The sequence below is a fragment of the Thermobia domestica genome, chromosome 3 (assembly GCF_964235325.1).
Source record: "Thermobia domestica chromosome 3, izTheDome1.hap1.1, whole genome shotgun sequence".
Lineage (NCBI taxonomy): Eukaryota > Metazoa > Arthropoda > Insecta > Zygentoma > Lepismatidae > Thermobia > Thermobia domestica.
In genome coordinates, this window is record NC_137456.1 from 597,399 (window position 1) to 624,253 (window position 26,855).

General features: G+C 34.6%; 1 protein-coding gene across 3 annotated transcripts; it reads left to right on the top strand.

Annotated features, from left to right (window-relative positions):
• LOC145682371 (uncharacterized) lies at positions 1-25,625 on the top strand. 3 transcript variants are annotated; one of them, XM_081753949.1, is made up of 3 exons: positions 355-493; positions 6,666-6,843; positions 23,035-25,625. In XM_081753949.1, exons 2-3 carry the CDS (start codon positions 6,794-6,796, stop codon positions 24,248-24,250), a joined length of 1,266 nt encoding a protein of 421 aa, XP_081610075.1. In that variant the 5' UTR covers positions 355-493; positions 6,666-6,793; the 3' UTR covers positions 24,251-25,625. The 3 variants fall into 3 exon arrangements, with proteins under 3 accessions (XP_081610074.1, XP_081610076.1, XP_081610075.1); XM_081753948.1 differs by lacking the exon at positions 6,666-6,843 and having other exon boundaries at positions 1-493; XM_081753950.1 differs by lacking the exons at positions 6,666-6,843; positions 23,035-25,625 and adding an exon at positions 9,015-9,198 and having other exon boundaries at positions 10-493.
• The last annotated feature ends 1,230 nt before the right edge of the window (positions 25,626-26,855 follow it).

The window sequence follows — 26,855 nt, forward strand, 5'->3', positions numbered from 1 at the left end:
ATCCCGAACTGTGAGTCTGGCAACGCTGTTGTGAACGTTTTTGTAAATCATTTCGTTAACAACACTGGCAACATAAAATATAAGGGAAATATAAGAAGTGTTAAATTCTTATTATATTTCAATTCACAATGGCTGGTGAGGCGTCTTTTAAGGTGGAATTGATGTGCAAAGAAGAAATTGCTTATGACTTACCTCAGGAAGATCCACTCGAAGGGAAAGGGTGGACCTACGAACTGATGACTGACAACAAAGAGTTAATATTATCTACAACGGAAGGAGAGGAGACAATGGACAAGGATACAACTATGTGTTCTTTGGATGTCAAACTAAACGTTGATAGGGTGAAATCAGAATTAGCAGTAGAAGAAGATCCTGTATTTGAAAGTAATATAGAAACGCTAAGAAAAATAGTGGTTCAGGAGACTTTTGCGTCGTACTCTGATGACTCCCAACAATTAACAAAAAAAAGTTTAAATTCAGTTCGGCCAGAAAGGTAATGTTCAATTTTGCATATACTAACTGGTTCAGATTGATAATACGGTTACATGCGTTCGGAAACTTTGTTGGTTAAAAGCAATACTTCACGAGAAATATTTAGGTATACGAGATATCTCGAACGTAAGTTAGTAACCTACAATTTGGAAATGGCATGGCACACATAGACTAGCTGTATACCAAATAAAAGTAATAGTAAGATCGATACCACTCATACAAATTTTATGTAGTTCATAGCTTGATAAAATATAATTATTTATATTATTATATAATATATAATTATTTAATATATAATATATAATTATTTCTTTATAATATATATTTTATATATTATAATATATATATCTTGATAATATATAATTATTTCTTTATTATTGATTACACATTTCTCACTAATTGTTGCACATATTTAAAATATGGGTGCACGACGATACTGTTTATTTAGGGGCGCGGACAAAATCCAAGAGGACAAAATCCAAGCTAAATTCTGGCAAGGCGGACAAAATCCAAGCGGATAAAATCGAAGTAACAGTATCATGTGCGTAGCCTGTGGTATGTGCCTGTGAACACCCTAATTAAATTGTGTGTTTGTTTCTTCAATTGTCATGCATTCTAAAGTTTTATCTGTAGTTCTTCAATTTATTGAAATAACATCTCATAAGTGTGTATTTTCAATAATATAATAATGTGTGTGAATTAAATAATGTAAAAGTGCTATCTAGAAAATCGAAATGTGAAAATGTGTCTAGACAAACTAAATGAAAATGTATATATTATTGGTTATTTTCAAAAGTGTAACTGATGTAAATACTTTGAGGGTAGGGAAGTAATTTTTTTTTTAAATCTAAATTATATCTTTTTAATTTTATTTCTACTTTAATTCTTAATGAATAGAATAGAATTACGTAAGTGTACTCTTTTTAAGACTGGGCTGCTTTGCTGTTATTTGTTATCTCTGATTTAGCAAGTCAGTGCTTTCATTTTCTGGTTATTTATGTGAATATACTCTTTTTAGCAAAATATTTCTGATCACCCTAAATTGGATCCACCTGGGCATGTTCTAGCAGTAGCCAGAATATTTTATGAGTAATTAAAGCTCATCTGCAGTCTTACTGTGACAATCTTTCATATTTTATTGGATTTTAAGTCCTTTAAAAGTAAATGAGATGTTATTTCAATAAATTGAAGAATTGCTGATAAAACTTTAGAATGCATGACAATTGAAGAAAGAAACAAACATACAATTTAATTAGGGTGTTCACAGGCACATACCACAGCTACGCACATGATACTGTTACTTGGATTTTATCCGCTTGGATTTTGTCCATCTTACCAGAATTTAGCTTGGATTTTGTCCGCTTGGATTTTGTCCTCCACTCGTTAATTTATATAGAGACTTATGTAAAATAACAAATCGTGAGAATGGTAATTATCCTAAAATTTTCCAAATCTAAACGTGGAATGTATTATATTGGAACAAAAGCTATGGACGTTTATATTTTTACTTAGGATTTAGCTCAAATGGGTCTAGTCTCATTTTTCCGGAGGGCTTCGAAAGACATAAGCAAAATACAAGATAAAGAATATTTTAACCAACAATGAATGTCCATTAATTGTAGAGGTCCATACATCAATCCACTTCATAGCTGCACTCATTTCTTTCAAGGAAGTCGAGTTTTTACATTCTCAGGAATCATTTCTAGGGTATGGACCTCCATTTCTCAATATAGGGGCTTAGTGAACGTATATGATATATAAATTATTGTAAAAACAACGCTAACCAGCATGTGCTAGATGGCCGGTAAAAGTAAGATTGCTATGTAGATTAGGACATTACGCAGAATGTTTGTAAACGAGGATACGCAAAATTCTGTATTTAGGATAACTTATATCAATTACGTGTTGAATGCGTTCTTGTACGTTCCTAATTATTTTATAGGTAACATCCTCAAATTCTTTCTTTGCTTGTATATTTGTGTTCCGAAGTAACACAATATATTATGGACGTAACTTCTTAATTATATGGATTACTTCATTCCCGAACATTTTTCTAGTTCCGTGTTATGATTTGCCATATTCAATTTTGATATTTCATTTCGCTTACAGTTGTTACTAGTGATGGGCAGTGGGAATATTCCCGGTGGGAAGGAATTTAAAAAATGGGAATATTCCCGGTTTTTTTCCCTGGCCTATAAATTCCCGGGAAGGAATTTATTTCCATTTCTTTACTTTATTTTCCAAATTATAAGAACCATGTGACTAATTAATTTGTTTTAATATATTATGATTTAATTCTAGGTTTTAAAGAATTTGGAGGTTAAAAATATAAAATTATTTGACGTACTTTATATAACTAATAATATGATTTTTTAAGTTCCATTTCCATTTTTACTAAAAGGTAAAGTAATTGTTTAGTATTGAGGGGCCAAAGCTAGCAAAAAATAGTATGATTTACGGAAGAAATGAGTTGATAGTGATGTTCAAGTAGTCAAAAAAAAAATCCAGCCCATTTTTTTAGGGCAGTAGGGGATTTATACAAAACAGTAAGTAAGTGGAAGTGATTTATGGGAGAAAAGAACGTGAACTGTTGGTAAAGAAGATAGAAAACAACGTGCCATGCGGGGCTCTAATCCGCCTTCATTCGCAAACGCTCGGTCTGCAAAGATGTTTGAATTTAATGTTGGTAACGTAATATAACGTATGAAACTATAAAACAGCCGCAACGGAATAGAATATCGCAAAAAAGTAGGTGCAAAAGCTGGCCCCCAATGCTAAAGAACAGCCAAAATTAGCAAAGTATTAATTTACAAATGATGAAAAAAAAAAAAAAAAACATTTTGTAATGTAATTTAGAATTATGTAGAAATAGAGATGAAGTACTATTAATAAACCCTGAACCACCGTTAGTAATAGATGTCGGTCTTCTCTCTGTGACTCGAATTTCCGAAGAGGTACTCGGACTTCTTTTACATGTGAATTAACGTATGGAATTTCGAGAAATAGGTAGAATGAAAGGTCGTGTAAGGCAATGTTACGTGCTAAAATATAAAGATAAGTAAGTATCTTGCAAATTTTGTGAACATAAATATGTATGTTTAACATTTATAAATTTAAATTATTACTATATAATTTACTATATAATTTTTTCACACGTATTTAATTGATAGAACATTTTGTAAATAAATATACATCTATGCCTACTCTCTAAATATAATAAACTGTTATAAAGTAACATAGTACCGTTCAGAATATATATTTTAAAGAATCCTCTTAGGACAACAGTCATAATATGCTGTGATATAAAAATTAATTCAACTTTGAAATCATAATATAGTAATAGAATGCAATTTTCTTTCTGATTGTACATAAATTCTCGGATAAATTCCCATTTTGGGAATCTTCTGGGGAATATTCCCTAAAAATAACTTCCCGGGAATTTACCCATCACTAGTTGTTACTAGCTACCGTAACAAGGGGTTACTTTGCACATCGGGCATTACTACCAACAAAATATGAAAAGAGTTTCACAGTCCTCTGTCGGTAAAACCATGAACAGTAAACATGAAGTTTCAACTACCCTGTAAGATAGAACGTGTAACTGTGTTTTGGCGTTAATGTTGGGGGTCAGCATCAGTTCTAATTACCGGGAGGGTTTGTTGTTGAACTGGTATGGAAAGCAGTCACTGTAAAGACCGTCAATGTTAAGTCAGTTTCGTAGACTACTAGTGTGCATAATGGGACTTTGATGTAATTGTTGAAATTGTAATGTTTTAATGGTGGGGTTAGTTTGCACAACATACAAAAAGTATGTTGAATATACGTTTCTATGCTATGTTTTCCCTTCAGTATTTAAACATTTTACTTTCTACAGAAAACTGCATGAATTTTATAATATTGATATTAGAATGATGGTACCGGTGTCAGTACTTAGTTTGAATTATCGATATTTGTAAAGAAAATTATGTATTTTCTGGTACCGACTCAGGAACCACATTCTAATAGTTTAGCATATGTCCCACAGAAGTGCCAAATCACGGAAGGGAAAATTGATCCTCGTGAATTGATTTGATTTGGTTATTCCTTTTGTCCAAATTTATTATTTGAACCGTAATCAGTGGAAGATTTACGGGGTTTGTAACTTTTAGGCTGCATGATTGCATGACCCAAAATTGCATGATTCTTTTTTAAAGGCAAGTACTTAATTAGACTGAAACAGTGACTTTAATCGGTTCTTATCGGTTCAGTCACTTGCTGGAACTTTCTGCCTGAGTCACTTGTTGGAACTGTTCGTGTTTTTTGTGTGACATCCTTTTTGAAAAATTGGTGGTAGTTCATATTTTTCTCACTAGGTGTCTCTGTAGTCATATAATAGTTTGTTACTGTGACGTCTCATGTTTTGTCTGCTTATATGTGTGGAATGCAGTGAGCGGGTTATTGAATTTTCGTTTCATAGCGACGATCGAGTTAGCAAGTGCGATTGAGAAACCGTAACATAAATTTAATTTGAACTTGTCGTTTTTAAATAAGTTTGTATTAGATTCGGATATTAACTCATATCGCTTTCCAGTATTGTGTGGTTTATTTGAGTTAGAGAAAACCTGTCATGGTTATGGCCGAAAACTGAAAATATTTCCGACGTATGGTAAAAGTGGGTGTTTATTTGTAAGTCATGTTTGTAATAATACCTAGTGTGCTCGCTTTAATAAATCGACGTCTGTGCGGAAAGGAACATTTTTCAGTAATGTGAACTTGAGTATTGCGCATGTGTTCTTGCTATCTTATTTTTTCGTGAATCATCAATTATGAGTTCATTATTCATGAGTGTTCTGGTATGGCGAAACGGTGAGTGCTTTCCATTTTTAGTTGATATTATTTTTATTCTTGATTTGCTTTGGATTTGAGTATTTGACAAATATTTGTTTTGTTCCTGGTGGTTCCATTATCTTGGTGAGATGCAATTTATTTTTCCTCGTGATGCTGCACTGATTTATAATTAGTGATGAGTGTCTTTTTTAATTCCTTCTTATGTTAACTTTATAGTACTGGTTTGACTAAATATTGGTTTTTGAAATGTTTTTATGGTACTTGAGTAGGGTGTTGGGGAAGCAGTAGATTTAGATATTAATATTAAAGCAGTAGAATTATAGTCACCGCTTCACCTGAATTGATTAGGTATAGTGTTTAGTAACATTTTGGCCCTTGTACTTACAGGATAATTCTTAACATTGTACATTACTTTGACTCGGATAGTAACTGTTACCGATTCATTTGATCCAGTTCCGGGAGCAGTTTAGGAACGATTCGTAAACTGCTCCGGTAACCGGATCAGATGAATCGATTGCAGTCACTGTTTGACTGAAAGTAAAGATTTGCCTAAACATCTATTGTTAGTGATTCCTACATGTATAAGCTGCAAGCCCACTCCCCCCCCCAAAAAAAAACAGTCTTTTTGAATCAAGCCCCTCTCAAACTACTTTTCTGGATACGCTACTGTTCACAATTTATTTTCTAACAAATTCATTCCTGCGTCTACCTAAATAGGAAATTTACCTAAATTTAAAACACAGGAGGCTCCAGTGATAATAATTTCCTATCTAAGTGCTATCTTGGACCGGTGCAAAGTAACCGCGAGTAGAGACTGAAACACCTCCCAGTTTTACGTTTTTTATGACTTTAAAAAACGTTACACATTTCAATTTCAACTACTGCCTCAAAGTACCACTATACATGATAGTATTCTACGAAACTAACTTAACTTTGATGCAAATTCTTATCGATGATATCTTTCAAATTTTATCAGCCTTTACAGTGACTGCTTTCAATACCTCTACAAGAACAAACTTTCTCGGTAATTGGAACTGAATTTAACCGCCAACATTATAGCCAAAATACAGTTACATGTTCTATCTTACGGTGGCAGTTGAAACTTCCTCTTTACTGCTCATGGTTTTCCCAACAGAAAACTGAAACTCTCTTAAAATTTTGTTCAAAGTAACGCCCGATGTGCAATGTAACCCCGTCTTATGGTAGTTCAAAGTAGTTTTATGCAAGACATCATAGTTTTTAATAAACAGTAGATTATATATTATTATTTGGTTAACTTTAACTGGGAAAGAGGAAGTGCTAAGAAGATGTTATTAATTTACTCTCTCTCTCTGTCATCACGTTAGGAGTATCAAGCTCGATTCGTATACTAATTTATAACAGCAAGTTAATATACACTTATAAGTAACATTATGGAAAAGGGTACTATAGATGTGAAAGACCCCAAAGTATTAGGAGGAGTAGAGATGAAAAAATGATCAAATGGGGCCGCTATCAGTATCGAATCCATAGTTTTCTGGCGCAGTAGGTATATCTAATTAGTATTTATTTTGCTTAATTTTTATAATAATAATTATTATTATAATTATGATAAGGAGTTACAAATGTACCGGGAATAGACATGGAATTCGCAAGAATGTGTTTTTTTATTTATTCTTATCAGTTTCTTATTTCAAAATTCTTTGTATATGCATTTTTTCCCTGAAGCTAGTGTTATTTCGCCTGGCGTCTGGTAAAATACAAGTTTGTACAGTATTATAATAAGAATTTTTATCTAATACTGCGCAAAAAATTCGTATTGTGTATCATTTGTTTAATATAGCTTACAAAAATATAACCCAAAAATATATATTAATAATCATAACCTATTGAGTAATCCAGAACAATACATAATGATTCCATTGATGTATAAAATATTTATAACAATTTTTAAAACGTTCACCACTCGAAAACGAAAATGACATCAATAATCACTACAGTTTGGAAGCACGTCCCAAATAAATAAACAAGTAAGAAATTGTTGGATTCATATCTAGACCCATTCGTTCTGTAAAATCCTCAAAAATTTTTTAGGAGATAAGGATTGGAAATATTTTCCTAACTTGTTTCGGATTTTACCGTTTACTTGCAACTATTCTACAACCACCTTTACGGAAAAAAAATATTTATTTATTTTAAGTTTAACAAATTAAGAGTTTGTTCTTTGTACAATTTAGAAATTTGTAAGAATATCCCTAGCTGGAAACTGTAAAGAAAGTTTCAATTCGTTCTATTTCAAGCCCTTTTCAATTCAAATTTTTGTTGCGCTCCTCTCAGCTGTGATCGTGTTTTTCCCTGCCGGTGTTGAAATTCTGAAAACCTAAATATTCATTTGCATTTACTCCAGCTTTATCACGGCAGGTCACGATCACTTCCGCACTTATATCTTATTGAAACCGAAGCTGGGCACACAGATCAATAAAACGTAAGTACCGTAAAATAAAATATGTATAAACGGTGGATTTTGACAAAAGTATCAACGGACAAGAATTACTATACAATATAAATCACAAGACCTATGTAAAAGTATAATATTCCTAGATACGAAATATACAATTAAAATGACACAGAAAATTACAAGCAATCAAGAAACTATTATTGACGTTCTTTGATTATTTTAACCTTTCCTCTCTTAATTCTGTTTGAGTACGTTCAACGAAGTGGTGGCTTTTAAATGTATTAACGAATCAATGTTTTAAGTACTCACAGTTAATCTTCGACCGGTCAGCTGATATCACTCGGGCCCTGGGGTAGAATTCACTAGATAACAGGTTCACAGAAGGTTCCTTGGGCGGAGGCTAAGTTTGGAGCTACGGAGGTTAATTTCGCTGGTAGAAGTAAGTGATAGTCTTAACTGATGCTGGTAGTTCCTGTTACTCGACGATTCGAACTCAAACGTTCATTACGTAAAAACTGATATTACAGACAAACTTGAGAATGTTAGCAGGTATTATATATGTATATATTACTTCATTTGAGATAACTCACAAAATTAAACTTTCACTTTAGCTCAACCCTTCCAAGGGGAGCGCTTCCTTCTATTACTTTTGAAAAATAACGCATCACACTCGCCTTGGTGGGGCTCTGCAAAGTGCCAAACAGGCACGCGTACCACACACACACTGAGCGTTCTAGTTAGCAACCAAAGCTTGTATATGGCCAACCGTGAAAAACCCGATGTTCTCGCCTAGCGTCCGGACCAGAATTATTATCCAATAAGCTTTTAGTTATAAAAGTGCGTAGGTGGAAAGTGGTGATTGTCCCGAAAATCAGACTCAAAGGAACATTCACTACGCACGTTATTATCACGTGAACAGTCCTTGTTCCTCGGCCATATATAGCCGTAAAAATTGAAGTGAGGCCTTCCAACACTAATGTACGAAATACCAAATCGATGAAGAAAGCGTCAGAGTTGCACACTTTAGGTCGGTAATAGAGCCTATCGCAGAAGTATGTATTTGACATCCTGCTATTCCTAGTCGAAAAGGCATGTAACTCGTCAGTATTTTTTTTAATGAAGAAGGAAGTTTTAATGTCCATAGTGACAAACAATGAAATTAATTTTGATCGTAGCATTAAACTTGTTTCAAACTTGGTGATCAGAACGGCTCCTGCTCTGCGGATGATATAATTTGAGATCGTTTCATTTATTTTAGGCGAGTGAAATGAATTGAGATCTTATTTGAGAATATAAAGGAATATAAGAATATCTCAGGTACAAACAATGAAAATTTTCCTAACCATTCTATTTGAAGCATCCTTCGAACTTCAACAGCTATTGCCAGTTATTTTGCTTCTAACTGCAGTGAATGTAATTTGATATCACGTCTTTCTTATTAGGTGAGTGAAATAAATTTTGTCACTCTGCTTTTAGATTTTAGACAGAAGTGAGAATGGCCATAGATAAAAGTCCCGCAGGATTTTGTATTTTTTATTTAAGAAAAGCTTTGGAATAGAAGATTAAGAATAGATTTATCAATACAAAATAACTATGCAAAGTTTTTTTTTTTTTTTTTTTTTTTTTACAAAATAGAATCTTAATATCTTTAAAAAATGTGCCCGACGTCAGTTTCTTCTTTTTGGGTTTTCTTTAAAGGGGTTGTCATTATGACTACAAATCGATTTCTAAGTAACGTTAGTTTCAGTTTTTGTTATGGGGCAGCAGCATTTTATCAGATAATGTTCTCGTTGTACCTTTGAAAAGGGTATTTTATAAACGATTTTCGTTCTTCTATATAGAACTCCTGTATACTGACATCATTATTATTTAGATTCATTTCAAAGCGATGTTAGGTTAAATTTCATTGTGGGTTAATAAGATGTACTCATAAAGTGACAGCGAAGCGTTATTTATAAATTAGCCCTGTACTGTCCAGATTAGGAATATTATCGTAAATGCGATATTATCAAGTACATCCCGCCTTTCAAACAAAATTTTTTAGTAGCATAGACAACTACATGGTCTATGCTGCATTTCATTCTTGAAAGCAGGCTTCTTCCATTAGGAAAGCATGATGGTGACTATGAATCCAAGGTTTTATGAGAGAAAGATATATAGTGCTGGGGTATTATTACAATTTCTAAGTCCAAAATTGCGTCCTAAATAAATTTCCTGTTTAAAATTTCCGATGTTGTCCTTCCTCTGCTTTCCACATTCATCTTTCATCTCCAAAAGCTGTAAGGAAATCATAAAACATGACATTTATGTGAACGTACCAGATTGTAGAGCGATATTAATGGTACCTTGGACGCGCGTCAGTGGCGGTGTGCACATACTTTGAAAAGTAACCTTCGAAATTCGAGGGAATAATCAAATAAATAAACAATAATCCTTTTTTCATTCTCTAAAAATTTTAAAGGTCAAATGCAGTATTTCTGATTTCTCATCTCTTCGGGGTTTAGTCCGAGTTCGGGTGAAGTTCACGCTTTTTCTGCGCTAAGATTTTAATTTTCCATCTGTGCCGGTTACATTTGAAGCTGTAATTTAGCACGTTTCCGTGTACTTTTCAAGTTAGTTTCTTTAATTTGCAAAACTTTTCTTTTTTTTACAGCGCATTTACTAAATTTCCACGTAATGACACGCCTTCGTTTACGACGATTGGAATTACGCTGCATTGCGATACCTGTCATAAATTTCTTTTTATGTTTGCACTTACTAGTACTACATTTGCCATGTAGTTTACTATACAATGTTTACATGTTTTCGCTTAAGCTTTTTAGTAATCTTCGGAGTCGATGTATACTTTTTTCGCATGTTTGCCTCAAAATAAGCTCGACTTTAATTTGCATGTAGTTCGTTTTTGACCGAGTTTAGTTCGTTCCGAGTTACGCGTACCAAAGCACTTTTCTTTTATTCTCAACTTATTTCCTACTGCACGCCTAATGCGTGGTTGTGCGCGCTGCGAGTACGCTGTACGTGGAGGTCGACGAACATTGTTATTATCACGAGCAATCAACTGTTCTATATTTTTAGTAGACCTACACTTAAATTTTCGCTCTTTACAATTTCGCAATAGTGAAGTACTAGCTTGAAAATTCACACATTTCGGCAACTGAAAAGTAATAAAAGTTGCATCTGATGTACTGATATTATGATCACGTCTGCTCATTTTAATTCTGCTGATTATGCTCCTCGAAATCGAGTTTACGTTAACTAATGTATTACGAAAACTCAGCTGGGTATCATTGGCTATCTTATTTTTCTTCTTAACCTTGGTGTTACATTTCGGCTCTGTAACGGAAATATACTTTTGACTGCGTGCGCTTTGTTGGAAGTGTTACTTTCACGCTTGTTTACGGTAAACATTTCCGACCGATTGATTATGTACGAGACGTTCACTACGTAAAACACAATTCGGTTGGCGGGCCTACACTCTAAACTGTGAATTTAAAGTCGTTTCCTTCTACAATACTCAAACCTGATAAAGTCGGAATGGATTTGCAGCACTAAAATGCAACTCACGTTAGACATAACACGGTTACAAAGACAAATTTGAATTTGTTAAGTCGTGCAAAACCATATGCCGGCGACACAAAACCGACAACATTGTAACTTCGTTATCACACAAAACCAACAATTGATATCTCAAGCCTTCCCTGGCTTCTTCATGAGGGCGGATACGCGCAACCTCAACGCTAGCGCTTATCATGTGTGAAATATTGGCATCCCTTGCCGGAAAAACAATTACATTAGAAGAATAATTGTCTACAGGTACACACAACGATTCTTCCTTTCTCGCTATCTCTACATTGCACATTTTCTTTTCCTGACTGTAATCAACTTTCTGGTTTATTTGGCATATATGTTCCACAAAGTGGGCCGGCTCGAATTCAAGAGTATTTACGGTTTCTTTTCCGCCTTACACTTCCTTGCACTGTTGTATTTTGTTGGCTTGACTACACTCAACCTGTGCCCTTCGCGTGTATTCATAGAACCCACTGAGACCCTTTTTTCATTCCACTACACGATTTTTAAACTCGGCAGTGACTAAACATGATTGGCCGCGTTAAATATTTCAGAGCGTACCTCAGTTAAGAAGTTATTAGCTACTTTGATATTATTACGTAAACTGTCTCCTTTTTGCATTCAATTCGCTCTTTCCTACGCTCCCAAATCGCTTCTGTTATAGACTGTTGAAATTTACCTACTGTTTCAGTTATTTTTTGTCCTACACGTCCAATATTCATTTCCATTTTCTGAGCAATGGTTTCTAATTGTTTCCGGAATTCCTCTGTCGACATTGCTTGAAATTGTTCTAAAACACTAGTCTCCATATTGTTATGAATTACGAGCAACTAATTCAAAGTACAAAAATATAAATGTCTAAGTTTAATATGAAAATAAGAAACGTGTACTTAGAAAACGAAACACTAAGAATTTTGATATTACGACCATTAACAACCAATCCTTCTTTTATTCACAACTCAGGTTTCACTTTGCGAAGTGCTTCAATATAAAATTAACACAGATATAAACTAGTACCATATACAAAACATGTATGTGTGTGTGTGTGTGTGTGTACTCAATCAGCTGTTTGCTATGCACTCACATCTATGTAGCATTAAAAATCAACAAGAAAATTTTTTATGAGCTACATTAATCTCTCTGTCGCTCTCCAAGTCAAAACCTATTTACTTAACTTACATGAAAAATCTACATCACTTTTTGTTTTTATCTATCCCTGTTCTTTATTTCTAATTAATAGTGGTCGCGCATGAGCTGATGAAAATTGACTGTCGACACTAAGCTAATCAGATTCAAAACTCAACACGTTATCTGTATAACTAATGGTATTGTAAAAGCAATTGTAGGAAGATTATTATAATTTAATCCGGAAAGCGGTCGCCATTTGGTTGAAATCGTGTTTTTTGGTAGTTGTTAAAATCTTGTAAATATAATCGTAACCTTCACGTTGATTTTCGTCTTTTTCCCAATAGCTTACATATCTCTCTCTCTCTCTCTGTCACTTGTTTATTGCGTTTCTCCCAGCTTTGCTACGGTAAATCACGATTTCTTCCCTATCTACGTTTTGTCATAAACCGAAGCTGGGGAGAACGGTACACAAAACATAGATACCGTAAAAACGGAAAAGTGAGCAAATTATCAAATTAAGATCAGATATTAACAAACTAAAATTATTTTGCGGTGCAAATCACAAAACCTGGTTAAATTGTATAGAAAATGTAATAATACTGAATGTAATTCATACAAATTAAAAGAACATCAAAAGATTACAAATGATCAAGTAGCTTTTACTGTGTATGTTTACGGCCGTTTTAACTTCTTTTATTTCCCTCTTTATCTTATTTTATTTTCTTTTAATACATGTGGCACAATTGATAAATTAAGATTTCATTTACTCACAATAATCTTCGACCGGTCAACTCCTTTAGGGGCGTTGCAGTTATAAGGATCTCAGGCGTTCTACGTCGGATAATCCCAAGGGTCCGCTGGAGTCCTCTGCTGAAAGTAATAAGCGATCGTCCAAGGCGGCACAATTATTCCTTCCTTTTCAATGATTTGGAGCTAGAGTTTGTCACACAAAACTGAGATTACAAACGAATGTTAGGGTGATAACACATATGTACTAGTCACTTCACTGCTGATTTCTGCACAATATTAGAAAAAAGTATTTTACACGGAGGCGTATGCAAATATCGTACAATCACTGATGATAAACTTTAAAAAAATTGGCTCTCACGTATGCAAACGGTGATTTAGCTTGCGAAGCTCAATCCGTGCAATTGAAACACTCATAGGAATATATCGTGTGTTTACTTTAGAGTAAAGCACTCCACTCGCCTTCGTGGCGCCCCTTCCGAGTAACGACCAGGCGTTCGTTCAAAGCGCTGAAGGTTCTTTTAGCAAATCAAAGCTTATATATGGTCTGCCCGGAAAGTCCCGATTTTCACCCGCACCATCGGGACCAGAATTATCGTCCAATTAGCTTTTAGTTATAACAGTGCTAAGTGGAGGATGATTGTCCCGAAAGTCAGATATAAAGAAACAGTCACCAGAAACGCAGGAGTCACGTGATCAGGGTTCCTGTTTCTTGACTATATATGGCCGTAAGCAGCTATGCTTACTAACACAAATGTACAATAAACCAAACTGCTGGAAGAAGATTCAAGATTGCTTCCCCCTATACGAGGCTTGGTTAATAAAGTTTAAAATTAAAATTGTCCTATTTTTAAATTCCAAAACACGAGCCTCAGGTCGGTGATAGCCGAAACGTTTTCTTTAAGGGGTTATGCTATATATAGTACTTAAATTTTGTACGAAACAATTTACAATTTGATTTAATTTCGCATTTTTGCACAGTAAATAAAACGGACAAACCAATACTTCCAAGGTTGATTCGGTAGTCAGATGGTTAACGCGTTGATGTCTGGAATAACTGGTCGTGGGTTCAAGTCAGAGCAGTTTTAACATTTTTCATTCTAAATATGTTTCCATGTATTTACATATAATATTAATATTTCTTTCCTTGCGTTTCACGTATGTTATCTTAGGTCATGCGTTCAGGTTTCGTTATATATACTTACAGTTTTCTATCTTTTCTCCAAAATGGATTTCTATATGTTCACATTTGTTAATAGTTATTTATATATTTCAATTTTAGTGTTCATAGGTTAGCGGTGATTAGGTAAGGATATGTTTGCAGAAAATATAGAACGATGCCAAAGCACATTTTTTTTACACAGCTATGCGTTATTTTTTCTTTATTCAGAAAGTTACTGCGAGTGTGTGCTACGCTTTCCCCTCATTGCTAGTGCCGGTGGCATCAGTTTTCTGGACGTACACGCATTGTCAAATAGTTCTTTCTCTTCAAAAATGACTCATAGATTATTATTCTGATAAAAAAATATAAAGTATATGTGTTAAAATTGTATTAGTTTTATTTGAACACGCACACATTTTTACACTATCTTTTAGAACATTCATTCCAAAACTGATGTCGAGTCTGGCGTAATATCACGAATATTTTTTAACTATATACATAAATCTCAGTTGTGTGCTATTGTTCATAATGTACATGAATACAAACAAAGGTTTTTAGACTGAAACTATGCTGTGTGACGGCAGTCTTCTAGAACGAATTTGCTCGTCCATGCGTCTGTCAACGAGTATCAGAACAAAATGATTAGAAAATATAGAGAAACGTTTCTTGCAATTGGTTCAGCCTCCAAAGAATACGTTCACTCTATTCAAACCTAAATTGGTTCAAGTTAACCATTTCGAATTTCAACGTTTATCGCTGTACAGTGAATATTGTAATATAGCGAGAATAATTTGTTTGCAAACGATTCAGCGTCTTAACACAATTTCACTACTATCCAATGTTCCTTTTCGAAAACGAACATGGTGCAAATTTACTATTGCATCCAATCTCAAAATTAATTTTTGTGTAGAATAAACGGTAAATGCTTTCATGATGATGTTTCTTATAAATATTTCAGCGTCCCTCGAGTAGATTGAATTTCCTCGGTTAACCGTATACTCAAACCGAATTTTCTTTTGACTAGCCATTATTTTCATACCGTAGCTAACGAAACCGTAGAACAGAACGGTAAACGAAAACGAGAAGTGATTCTTCCAAATGATCCTGTGTCTATACACAACACATAATGACTGAGTAGACCCTCTGCCAAAATGGGCTATTTTCCAATTTCTGTATTGCTGCCAGTTTCAGTACCGGTTTCATTGTTTATTGCTGTAGAACAAAGACGGTAACAGGAAAGTGGAAGCGATTTGCTGCCAAGAATTCAGCGTCTCAAAACAAGATATCGCTATTATCCTGGATATTACTAGTACTACTGGTTTCAAAATTGATCTCCGTAGAAAGAACACTGTAAAAGCCATCAGGAAGTGACTTTTTGCATGAGACGATGCATCACAAGCATAGGTTCCATCTTCTGCGTTGAATTCTTAATCAAACCAAACCAGGTTAACTAGCCACTTCCAATTTTAAATTTTATCGCCAGAGTACGGAAACATAGCAAGGAGACGTCTTTCAAAAAACAATTGAGCTTTGAACATAAAATGACTACAAGACTCTACCAAAAGAAGAAATAGCTCAAATTCAACATTAATTTTGGTTTCAATAATTATTTCTATATGACAATCGCGGTAAGAGTTATGGAGGTGCGTTTTTACAATCAGCTGAGCGTTCTAAGATAAGGTTCCACATTTTCCACTAAGCTCTATTCAAGGCGGAGCGATTTAGATTAACCATTTGTGGTGTTGATATTTGTCATTGTAGGATGGAAACCGTAACAGACATTAACAAATGGTTTGTGCAACTGATTGTGGGTCTGTAGTGGGCATATCATAACCAACAGTACGTTACGAAATCGGAAGTTACTGAAATTTTCTAAACTGATAATTTCAATACTGATTTCTGTAGAGTAAAGACGATTAGAGATATCGAGATACGGTTTCGTACAATCGATTCAGCTTCTCAATAATACGTCCATCTCTTCCGTCCAACCTCTATTCAAACCGTGAGCGTTTCAAATTAGCCATTTCTGATTTCAGCATTTATCCCTACAGAACTGAAAAGGTAACAGACAGCGAAGTGCGGCTTTCTGGAAACATTTCAATTTTTAAATTATACATATCGTGATTAGCACAGAGCTCTCCAAAAACGAACGGTTTTTAAATTTACTGTTACATCCGATTCGATATAGGTTTCAACTTTCGTTGCCATAGAACAAGCAGATAACCAGAATCAGTTTTCTTCACGCGACTGAGCGTCTGTATACAATATATAATGACTATTCAGGACACCCTCTAATACAGAAGTACTTCAAATTTACTATTACTTCAAATTTCAATACTTATTTTCGTAGAGGTAGAATGCTAAAATCTATAACGTTGTAGTTTCCTGTAATCGATTTTGCATTCAAATAGTATGTTTATTTTTTTCGTTGAAATTAAATTCAAACTGCACGTGGTTAAAATTATCCGTCTCCGGTTTCAACATTTATCGCTACAAAACGAAAATGGTAAGAGGTATGTAGCAGCTGTTGTTTAGTAAGTGATTAATAATCCTGCTATTTAATTTTCATAGAGAAAAAGTGTATAAGATGTCGAGCAGCTCTCCTGCGATCGGATCAGCGTCCCAACGATACCTTCCACCTTCTTCCTTATCTTTGTATTCAAATTAGAAATGCTTCAAATTAACAATTTTTTCAACATTTATCTCTATAGAAGTGAAAGAGTAACGGATAAGTGAAACCTGTCTATGTTGGCCACCATCGGTTTCATCGAAAAGTGGCCAACTTACACAGGTGGCCAACTTACAGAAAATAAGTGTGATTTTGTATGTTTAGAATAGGATTTCTAGTATTTTTGATCGTAAAATTTTAATAAGCAGTGGCACGACAGCTACTTATAAATATTGTATATAGGGCAATCATAAAAATATACAGTACTAGAAAATATTACTATAGTATGTTTAATATATGTGCATACCTTTCTCTTCCTGAAAACTAGTCTGGTACATTGGACTATTCGGATTGAAAACACAGTAACACAAACAACCATGAAATAGAAGCGTATGTACGCAGTTTATTGAAAGTGATATAGCAAACTGATTGGAAACAAGAAAAGCTAAGTTATAAATTGAGAAATTCACATGCAATTTATGACATCTTTTTAGTAGTTACTGAATGGTGGTTCATTCTAGACTATTTGTTATATTCTTTTTGGCAGATATGCACATTCTAATATTGTACGTGTGCGTGGGTTTTCTCGGGGTTCTCCCGTTTCCTCCCACTTTCTTCATTCCACCATTTCATTCATTACTCATCATCACCGTCTCCTTTAGCCTAACCGGCAAAAACGTGGGACGTAAAACTCAAAGATTTCATTTTATTTCTAATATTGTAGTTAACAACATCTTCTTAATGAGCTACAAGTGTTTCCCTCGGAACAAAAGATGTTTTAAGAAAATCGTCAGGGAATTGATATCTCAAACACTCCGCTATCTTTTGACAAGCCGACAGGTGCCAATAGTTGACAATTGAGATGATAGTTTTAACCTTGAGAATTTTCCGGAATTACTAAAGCTCTCCACTGACGAGAGGAGTTGATATAGCTAATGGGCAAACAAATACGTACCTAAAAGAGACAAGGTAAACAAATACGTACAACCATTTCCTGAATTCCTGTACGTGCTTTTTCTTATTCATACCTTCCTTCACCACCCCTTTATGAGGGCAGTGTTTTGGCCAATGACCTCCAAGAACAAATCGTCCGAATCTATGCTTCTTTGTGTCCAGTCATAAATACAGAATATCTGTATTATCTGAATAGACAGTAACGTAATAAAAGATAAAAAGTTTTCTAAATGAGACACATGCCTGGCCAATTACAGACAGGTAAAATTTAATTTCAATCGTTTCAGCTATTTCTGTAGCTAATACCAGATTAGGTTGATGTCAAATTTTTTTGTAATGAGGTATTGTATGCAGATAGTTGGTCTTCTCTCCCTTGAATGTTTATTTCCGAAAACTCTGCTATACGTGACTTTTTTTAAAGTAAAAAAGCTAGTGTTCCAGCTGTCCTTTCTCTAGCAAAAGAGACCACTGAGATTATAATATTTGACGTACAATTTTAATCCTCTTCCCGTCTTTATGATACCCATTTGAATGAATGTAACGTAATAAAATGCCACTTAAATAAACACGCTCGACATATTAAATTATATATTTCAAACAGTTCAGCTCCCTGTATTTTCTAATGTGATGCATAACATATTTCTTCAGTTTTTCGGTATTCAGAGTGTAGCATTTATCTTCGCCTACCTTTTTTACTTTTAGCGTAAAAGAACAATAATGTCTAGAGTGTTTCACGATGCTAATAACACTCGTGGGGCATTGTTTGCAAAAATCCTATAATAGCAGGATTCCAAAGCTAGTATATATTTCGATTTCTGCGGAGAGCATACAGTTGGTTATGATAAATTCTATGTTGAGAGCACAAATATAAAAGCACTAGTAATAATCTAAGAGTAACGAGGGTGTTAATGGTTGTCCATATTACCTTAACGTGAAATTCTGGAATCATTATATCATGTATTTCAAATAAGTACATAAATATTACAAGAAACTGAAAACTCTATGCTTCTCAAAAGTAATTATTTTATTAGAATGTATCAGATGTAACTAGGTTGCTGCATATCAATATACGTAAATTTTACTATCTCAAGGTATCAGACTATATAAAATCGCAACTAGTAATTGGTATACTTAATGAAATCACGTATCTTCTGCAAAATTTTAAAAGATATTATATCATCCCTTTGTTTCTTTGTAATCATAGTAACAGTTTGTTGTAGCTGCAATTGCAAAATGTTCTTCCGATTTTTAAATTTTCTGACGCAAAAAGTAACGATATATAAATAATGTTAGTGACAACGGGTCTCTATTTTCATTTATAATAATGAAATGTTTATTCCACATAGCAGAATATAAGTATTTTTGTATGTACCTGAGTTAACTTTGATACCGTATTTATCGTGACGGACATAAGTCTTTGACTAGGTAATGGCGACTGCTTTGAAACAAATGCAGAGTATGATAATTAAATCTGTCATATATGTAGATCCGTGTGGAGAAGATACATACTTCTAGGTCATGATCGCAGTGGGTCATGGTGAGTGGTGAGTCGTAGTGGGTCATAGTGGTGGTGGGTCGCAGTGGGTCGCGTGCTGTTGACTAACGATCGACTGACCCACTAACTCAATGACTGACTCTAATTGTGGCACCTTTCAGAATATCCGTACAGATTTTGGAAAGTACCAAATGATATGTAATGGTTACATTCTAGGTTAAGGTATTTGTAGTGTGCTGTTTCATTTCTGAATGCAATTATGATTGGCCAAGACTTTTTCTTCATATTGTTTTGTGAGAAAACGTTAATGATCGATAGAATATACAACTGTTTTTCGATTCGGATTATTTTGCGTTAACAGCTTGAAAATGAAATCGCTTAATGTCCAACGATTATACCTGTTAGGTTAAGGAAGACTATGATTGAAGCAAGTGAATTATGATGGACGAATTGGTGGAATGAGGAATTGGAAGTGTCCCGAGAAAACACAAAAGCACTATGTTGTCCGTCTCAAACTTACTTGCCTTTTAAACGAACCAGGCACCACACCCATCAGATTGTTTAGTAGGCGGGGTCTCACTTTCGATTCCCGATGGAAAAGCCTTTGAAATATAAAATGCCCTCGATGAATCTTTGTTCGTGTCCCTGTCGTTCAAGGTTATTTAAATTACCTGTAAAACGAGAATAACCAAATTTAATAGAGATAAGTTACAAATATACTTTCCGTCTTTTTAAAATTTAATCTTGAATTCTCAGGACTGCACTACTTTTTCATGACCAAAATCAGTGATTGATGGTTAATAAAATATTGGAATCGTAAACGTTTGCAATTTCCTATATAGACAGTGATTCTTGACTTTTACTTAAAAGAGCGGTCTTAGGGTAATGGCTTGAGCATTCGCTTCGTGTGTTAGGGGTTCACTGTTCGATTCTCCGAGTATATTCAGAAAAAAATATATTTTGGAATTCTCTTATTTCTGGTGTATAATAAAATGAAGAAATGTCAATTTCTCTAGTTCTTAGAAGTTAGAGTTGAAACGACTTCCTTCAAAAAGTAATTACATGACTTCACAGTCTACAATCTCGATTCCTACTGTCTGAAAACTTCACTTGTTTCGCAAACAATTTATGAATACGAACGTGTCATTCTTCAGGCCTAGTATGAGCCATAAATTTGCCTGAAACGTCATTGTGTAATTGTTGCTAAGTGTCCTTCCACTCTTACTAGAAATAATAATAGTGTTTTCGTTCGGCATTTACAACACTTCCATATATTCGTTCAAGATAAAATGATAAATAATAATTATTCTTTTTTTATATTTTGAGAATATATCAATGTAACGCATACATAGTCCAATGCCTTTTACGCAAAGAAAGGGTGTTACTTCGAAAGGTTATTGTGATGAAGACAAATCCTACTTACCTTCTGTTAAGGCATCCGAAGGTTCGATTTTCACATTATGGAGTAGCTGACACCTTTAACCTATCTTTTCTTTGCAAAGTATCTCTCATAACTCAATTCATCCTTATATAGGGTCCAAAGAATTTATTTTCATTTTCGTAACATCAGTATGTTTGTTGCATTGCAGTAGGACGTAATATTGAGGTCTCAAATATTCAGTAATAACAATAATAATAATAATAATAATAATAATATAGATAACAAATTCCGTATGAGGACACATTATATTAAAGCCTGAAAAATCGCCCGTAGCGTAAGCCAGAAGTTACAAAATGATCGGGATTGGAGAGGACTGTCAGGACCAAAGGCACATACCCTCTTCATACGTTCCTACAACTAGTTAAATGTTATAACTGAACGTTTCGAGGCAAATTTCGTGTAGAAAGTACGGATTCTGAACTCACAAGAGCCGTAAGAAATTTTTTTTTTAATTAATGGTATTGGCGGCTAAGCTACAGTAGACGTCGATGATGAGAATGAAAGAAATATTGGAATAAAGAAAGTGGGAGGAGGCACAACACGGAGAAAGTCTATGAACATGTTATTTTTTCAGCACAATGCCCACTAGGTGGGAGCAGGGTGGAACATGTTTTACCATTAAATTTAAAACACTTCAGTAATAATAATAATGATATTAAAAGTTTTTAAGTTGCCCTAAAATTTGTCAAAACTTACTTAAACGTAGGGTTTTCGTGGAAGGGGTTCCGTACCTTCCTGAGACACCTCTACAGCTAGTCAAATTTAAACAAAATTTTCCTGTAATATTTCGTGTAAAAATATTTTGTTCTACGTTTTCAGGAAATTAACTGTAATAAACTGTAAGAAATTAACTGTAAGAACTGAATATAATTGAACACTAAAGCTTGTAATAAACTAACTTGTGGATTTTGCAGATGTAATTATAAAAACTTTGTTACAAAAATTTACACACAGACCATAATTCAGTGAGCTCTGAAATACAAAGTAACAAAATATAAGATAATAATAATATCAAAATATAATAACAAAATATAAGATAATAATATATAAGATTCATCCTACATAGCGATTTTTGCTTAAAGAAGCACAATTTCGAGAAACGAGATAAGACGAGAAATGTTTACGATACTTTTCGTCACGTCTCGGTTCTCATCTCCAAAGCATGACGATAGTGTGAGTTAACCTTGTCCCGTCTAGCATTAAAATGTTACGTCTCTTCCCGATTTTGTTTTGTTTGTTTTAGAATCGAGATGAGAAAATCGTCTTTTCATGGGCAACATTACAGTAAACCGAAATCTATTTTGCCTAATATCACGTTTCTGCTTGTAATGGTATGACCTGAGCGATAATAAGTGTTTAATTTTTCGAGATAATTGTTATTATTACTAGTATTATTCCTGAAAATTTGATAGTTCAAGTGTTGAAACAAACGAGTATTCAGATATTTGAATGTAATAAAGCGTGTTTATCTCCGATCAATCGCCATCAAAATCCCTAAAGTAAAAAAAAAAAAAAAAAAAAAAAAGATCCAGCTGTATTCGCTCGATAACCTCCAGATTGCTGGTCAACCGCCTAGAACACTGAACCACGATCAATACGCTGTAAATATTTCGTCTTTAGTCTGGTTACGTTAAGTTTCTCTGCCTTAGCTTGGGATGTTATTTTTTTTCTTCGTTTCAAAAAGCCTTCCATGTTCCTCTTATGATATAAGTGAAAGATCTTCGGTATACTTTATATTAGTAAGTTGACTTGCTCTTAAACCTTGGATCGCAAGTTTATATTTTCTCCAAGTGAAACACAGATAAGAGAGATTTATTTCTCATACTGCGTATTTGTTTAAAAGGAGGTGCCATTACCTGGTCAAAGACTTATGACCGGCACGATATAAATGATGGTTCAATTTGATATAGTGAAACAAACTACAGCCTCTTATTTTGGGAATAGAGAGATATGGAGACTTCTCTGTTGTACTTCATTTCATATTTCTACAATATTTTATGTAATAAAACAAATTAAGTATAATCTTATCATGAAATATAGCGAATGATTACATTTTTTTGTTGCTACTTAATCATTATCTCCATTCACATTTCCTTGTTGGTTGAACTTGTTACAGGCACTCTAACGTATTAGCTTTCCACGGAGAAGAGAATACGTTTATTACATTAAAGGAAACAATTTCTCATTCAGATGTGGAATCACATACTTCGATGCAATTTGGCAAAGGATTTCATCGATCACGTTTGTCAAGACATATGCTGCCACAGGAAAGTGAAAAGCGTGATACGTACCAAAAGAGTGATAAACGCTTTAGTCAAAGTTCAACTTTTTCATGTGGTAAGTTAGTGCATATAGGTGAAAAATCCCACATCTGCGGAGTATGTGGAATGGAATTTAGTGTATTTTCAAGATTTGCTACGCACATGTTAATTCATACAGGAGGAAAACTACACTCATGCCAAGAGTGTGGTAAGGCATTTAATCAACGTTCAACTTTCACTAAACACATGTTAATCCACACAGGAGAAAAACCTCACATTTGCCACGAGTGTGGTAAGGCATTTAATCAAAGTTCAAATTTAGCTAAACACATCTTAATCCACTCAGGAGAGAAACCTCACACGTGCAAAGAGTGTGGTAAGGCATTTAATCAACGTTCAACTTTGGCTAATCACATTTTAATCCACACAGGAGAAAAAGGTTACACATGCCAAGAGTGTGGTAAGGCATTTAATCAACGTTCAAATTTAGCTACACACATGTTAATCCACTTAGGGGAGAAACCTTATACTTGCCAAGAGTGTGGTAAGGCATTTCATAGACGTTCATATTTGGCCCCACACATGTTAATCCACTCAGGAGAAAAACCTCACACTTGCCAAGAGTGTGGTAAGGCATTTAATCACCGTTCACCTTTGGCTAAACACATGTTAATCCACTCAGGAGAGAAACCTCACACTTGCCAAGAGTGTGGTAAGGCATTTAATCACCGTTCAACTTTGGCTAGACACATGTTAATCCACACAAAAGAAGAAGCTCTCATTTGCCACGAGTGTGGTAAAGCATTTAATCAACGTTCATATTTGGCCACACACATGTTAATCCACTCAGGAGAGAAACCTCACACGTGCCAAGAGTGTGGTAAAGCATTTAATCGACGTTCAAATTTGGCCTCACACATCTTAATCCACACAGGAGAAAAAGGTTTCACATGCCAAGAGTGTGGTAAGGCATTTAATCGACGTTCAACTTTGGCTACACACATGTTAATCCATGCAGGAAAAAAAACCACACATTCCAAGAGTGCGGTAAGGTGTTTAATCAACGTTTAAGTTTGGCTGGACACATCCACAGGAGAAAATCTCTAACGTGCAAAGATCCTGGAATGGAATGGAATCAATTCAACGTTCATACGTGTTCATCCACACAGGACCAAAATCTCACACGTGAATGATGTGGAAAAGGATATAGTCTACGCTCAATCCTGGCAAGGCATTTCAATACACAAGTGAATAACCAAAGAGCGTAGCATGGTATTTACTCAAGGTTCACATATAGCAAATTAAATCGCGCAGAGAGTGTACAGACATTTACTGGTAGTTCACATTTGGCAAATCGCATGTTGAAGCACAGTTCAATAACCAAAGAGAAGCGTAGGGTGTTCAATAGGATTTAGTTTCGATTCATTTTTGGTAAGACACGTAAGTAGGCATAATAAATGCAATAGAATTTGACGCACTCACAAGATGTTAAGTCAATTTTTGAAAGGAATACCCTTGCTAAAGACGTCTACAAAAGAATTAAATGTTAAAGGAATCAGACTACATAAAGTTCTTGAAATGTCCTACCTGCCCTTTGTAATGGAATGTGAGTTTTGGAAGACAAGTTGTTAAGTTTGAATTTTGGGGGCAAATGTTACGGGAAATTGGTTCCGCATGTACCCTACGAACGGCGCTTCTGCTTTCCTCCACAGAGTTTGCTGCATAGTGAAAAGATGGCTGACGCCCAGGAAGATTCCAATGACGATTTCACAAGTGAATGTTTATCTAAAGATAAAATCTTCGAATATACCCCTTCCTGAGACTTCTTATATGTAAGGGAGTTAGGGACATCGAGAATGAGTGTGCACCTTCCTCATGAGCTACAAGTGTAGATCCAGCGGAAAAACGTTCCATGTCTATTCCAACACTAGGACTTTCTGGAGCATCTGCGTTTTGGCTGCATCTTGCTGGCCGATACATTGTTGCTGAGTTCTGTTTTCACCTTATATATTTTTATAACCCGTTTCCAGGACATTCTTTCATGCTCACTCACAGGAACTGTGGACAATTTGAAGATAAGAAGCGATCAAAAAATCAAGTCCTCGTCTCCTCCAAATCGGTTAAACTGATCAGACAAACTTTAAATTAAAATCGTATTAAGGGTGTATGTGTCAAAAAATGACTCACTAATAATAGCGAACATGATTGCACTCCAGTTGTTGACGTCTTTGATTTCAAAGCGACATTAATGACACTCTTATCCAAAGTGTTAGTGACTTCAGCGGAATTCGTGCTGTATGTTCGGAAAGAGGATGTGTACCAAAAGTTCGTCACACCCTATCTTCTATTCCTTCTCGCTCACAGTCGTTACTGAAGCGCGGGATGATGATGTAAAGTGAATGAGCATGGGGGTTGTTAAAAATAAAGTTCGTACTTATATTTCGTATTCCTTACCTATTCTTTAATGTGTGCTCAGAAGTTGTTGAGTATACTGACTTACCAACTTCTCACTCTTTTTATAAGAAAAGTTGTTAAATCAGGTTTTAAGTTTTATTCACAAATCTACTGTTTATGTTATAAGTATCTGGTACTGTAAGAGAACGTCACACCTGTCGAAACGAACCAACATACAAAATTTTAGACCATTGTACTAATATATCGGTATTTCAATACTTCTATAAAATTAAAAGCGCGATCCTGTAAAATCTAGCAATAATGAGTTAGCAACTTCTGATTCTAGTGTGTCATTTGATTCGCGTTCAAGCTTGGCAAGACAAATTTTAATATACACAAGTGGAAAACTTCACACATACGACGATTGTGGAAAAGTATTTGGTCTATGTTCAAGTTTGGCAGGACATTTTAATACACAGATGAAACTCTCACACATATGAAAACACACAGGTGAAAAGAAGATTTATATGGAGCTCACGTTTTGCAATTCACATGTTAAAACACACAAGAGAAAAAAATATAATTAAATACTAAGGAACAAACTAAAGCGTTCTAAGTGTGTAGAAAGGACTTAATTGAATTTTATATTTCGCAACAGATATTTTAACAGATGGCGAGGAACTGCTCGTGTCAAGACTATAATCGAAGTTCAATTTTGAGGAAACATGCTATCTCATACAGGTAAAAGATGGCTGTGCATAATTGTGTAAAGCGTTTACATGAAGTCAATATTTTGTTAGTGGAAAGACATTGTAAGATATGTGAAACTAGTTACTGAAAATTCATGTTTGTACATAAAAAGTTATATTCAAGTTACACACGTGATAAAATATACAAATGCTAAATATCTTAGTTGTCAAAAGTGCGATATTTCGTTCAATATCTCCTATCAATCTCACGTACTGCCAATTCACGTTTCCGCTCGCGACGACGGCAATTCGGCCGTGATAGATTATTCACATTTTTCAGCATTGTGCATGATGCAAATTGTATGTTTTGAAGCATTTAGGTTTAGTAAAGACAAATCATTTGTGACCAAAAGTATACGTTTAAATTAAATTACAACACTGCTAAATATGACTGAACACACTGAACAAAACACAAAAAACAGTATTAACCTTATCAACATCCATGTCAGTTAGCTTGTGATAATGCTGATACTTATTGCAGGGGGCAGTAATGATTGAGTGCTTTTTGCATATGTTTTTCCAAAATATGTAGA

Coding starts and splice junctions, on each gene's coding strand:
- LOC145682371 (XM_081753948.1), top strand. CDS start 129: ATGGCTGGTGAGGCGTCTTTTAAGGTGGAATTGATGTGCAAAGAAGAA. Junction 494..23,034: donor AATTCAGTTCGGCCAGAAAG/GTAATGTTCAAT, acceptor AACTTGTTACAG/GCACTCTAACGTATTAGCTT.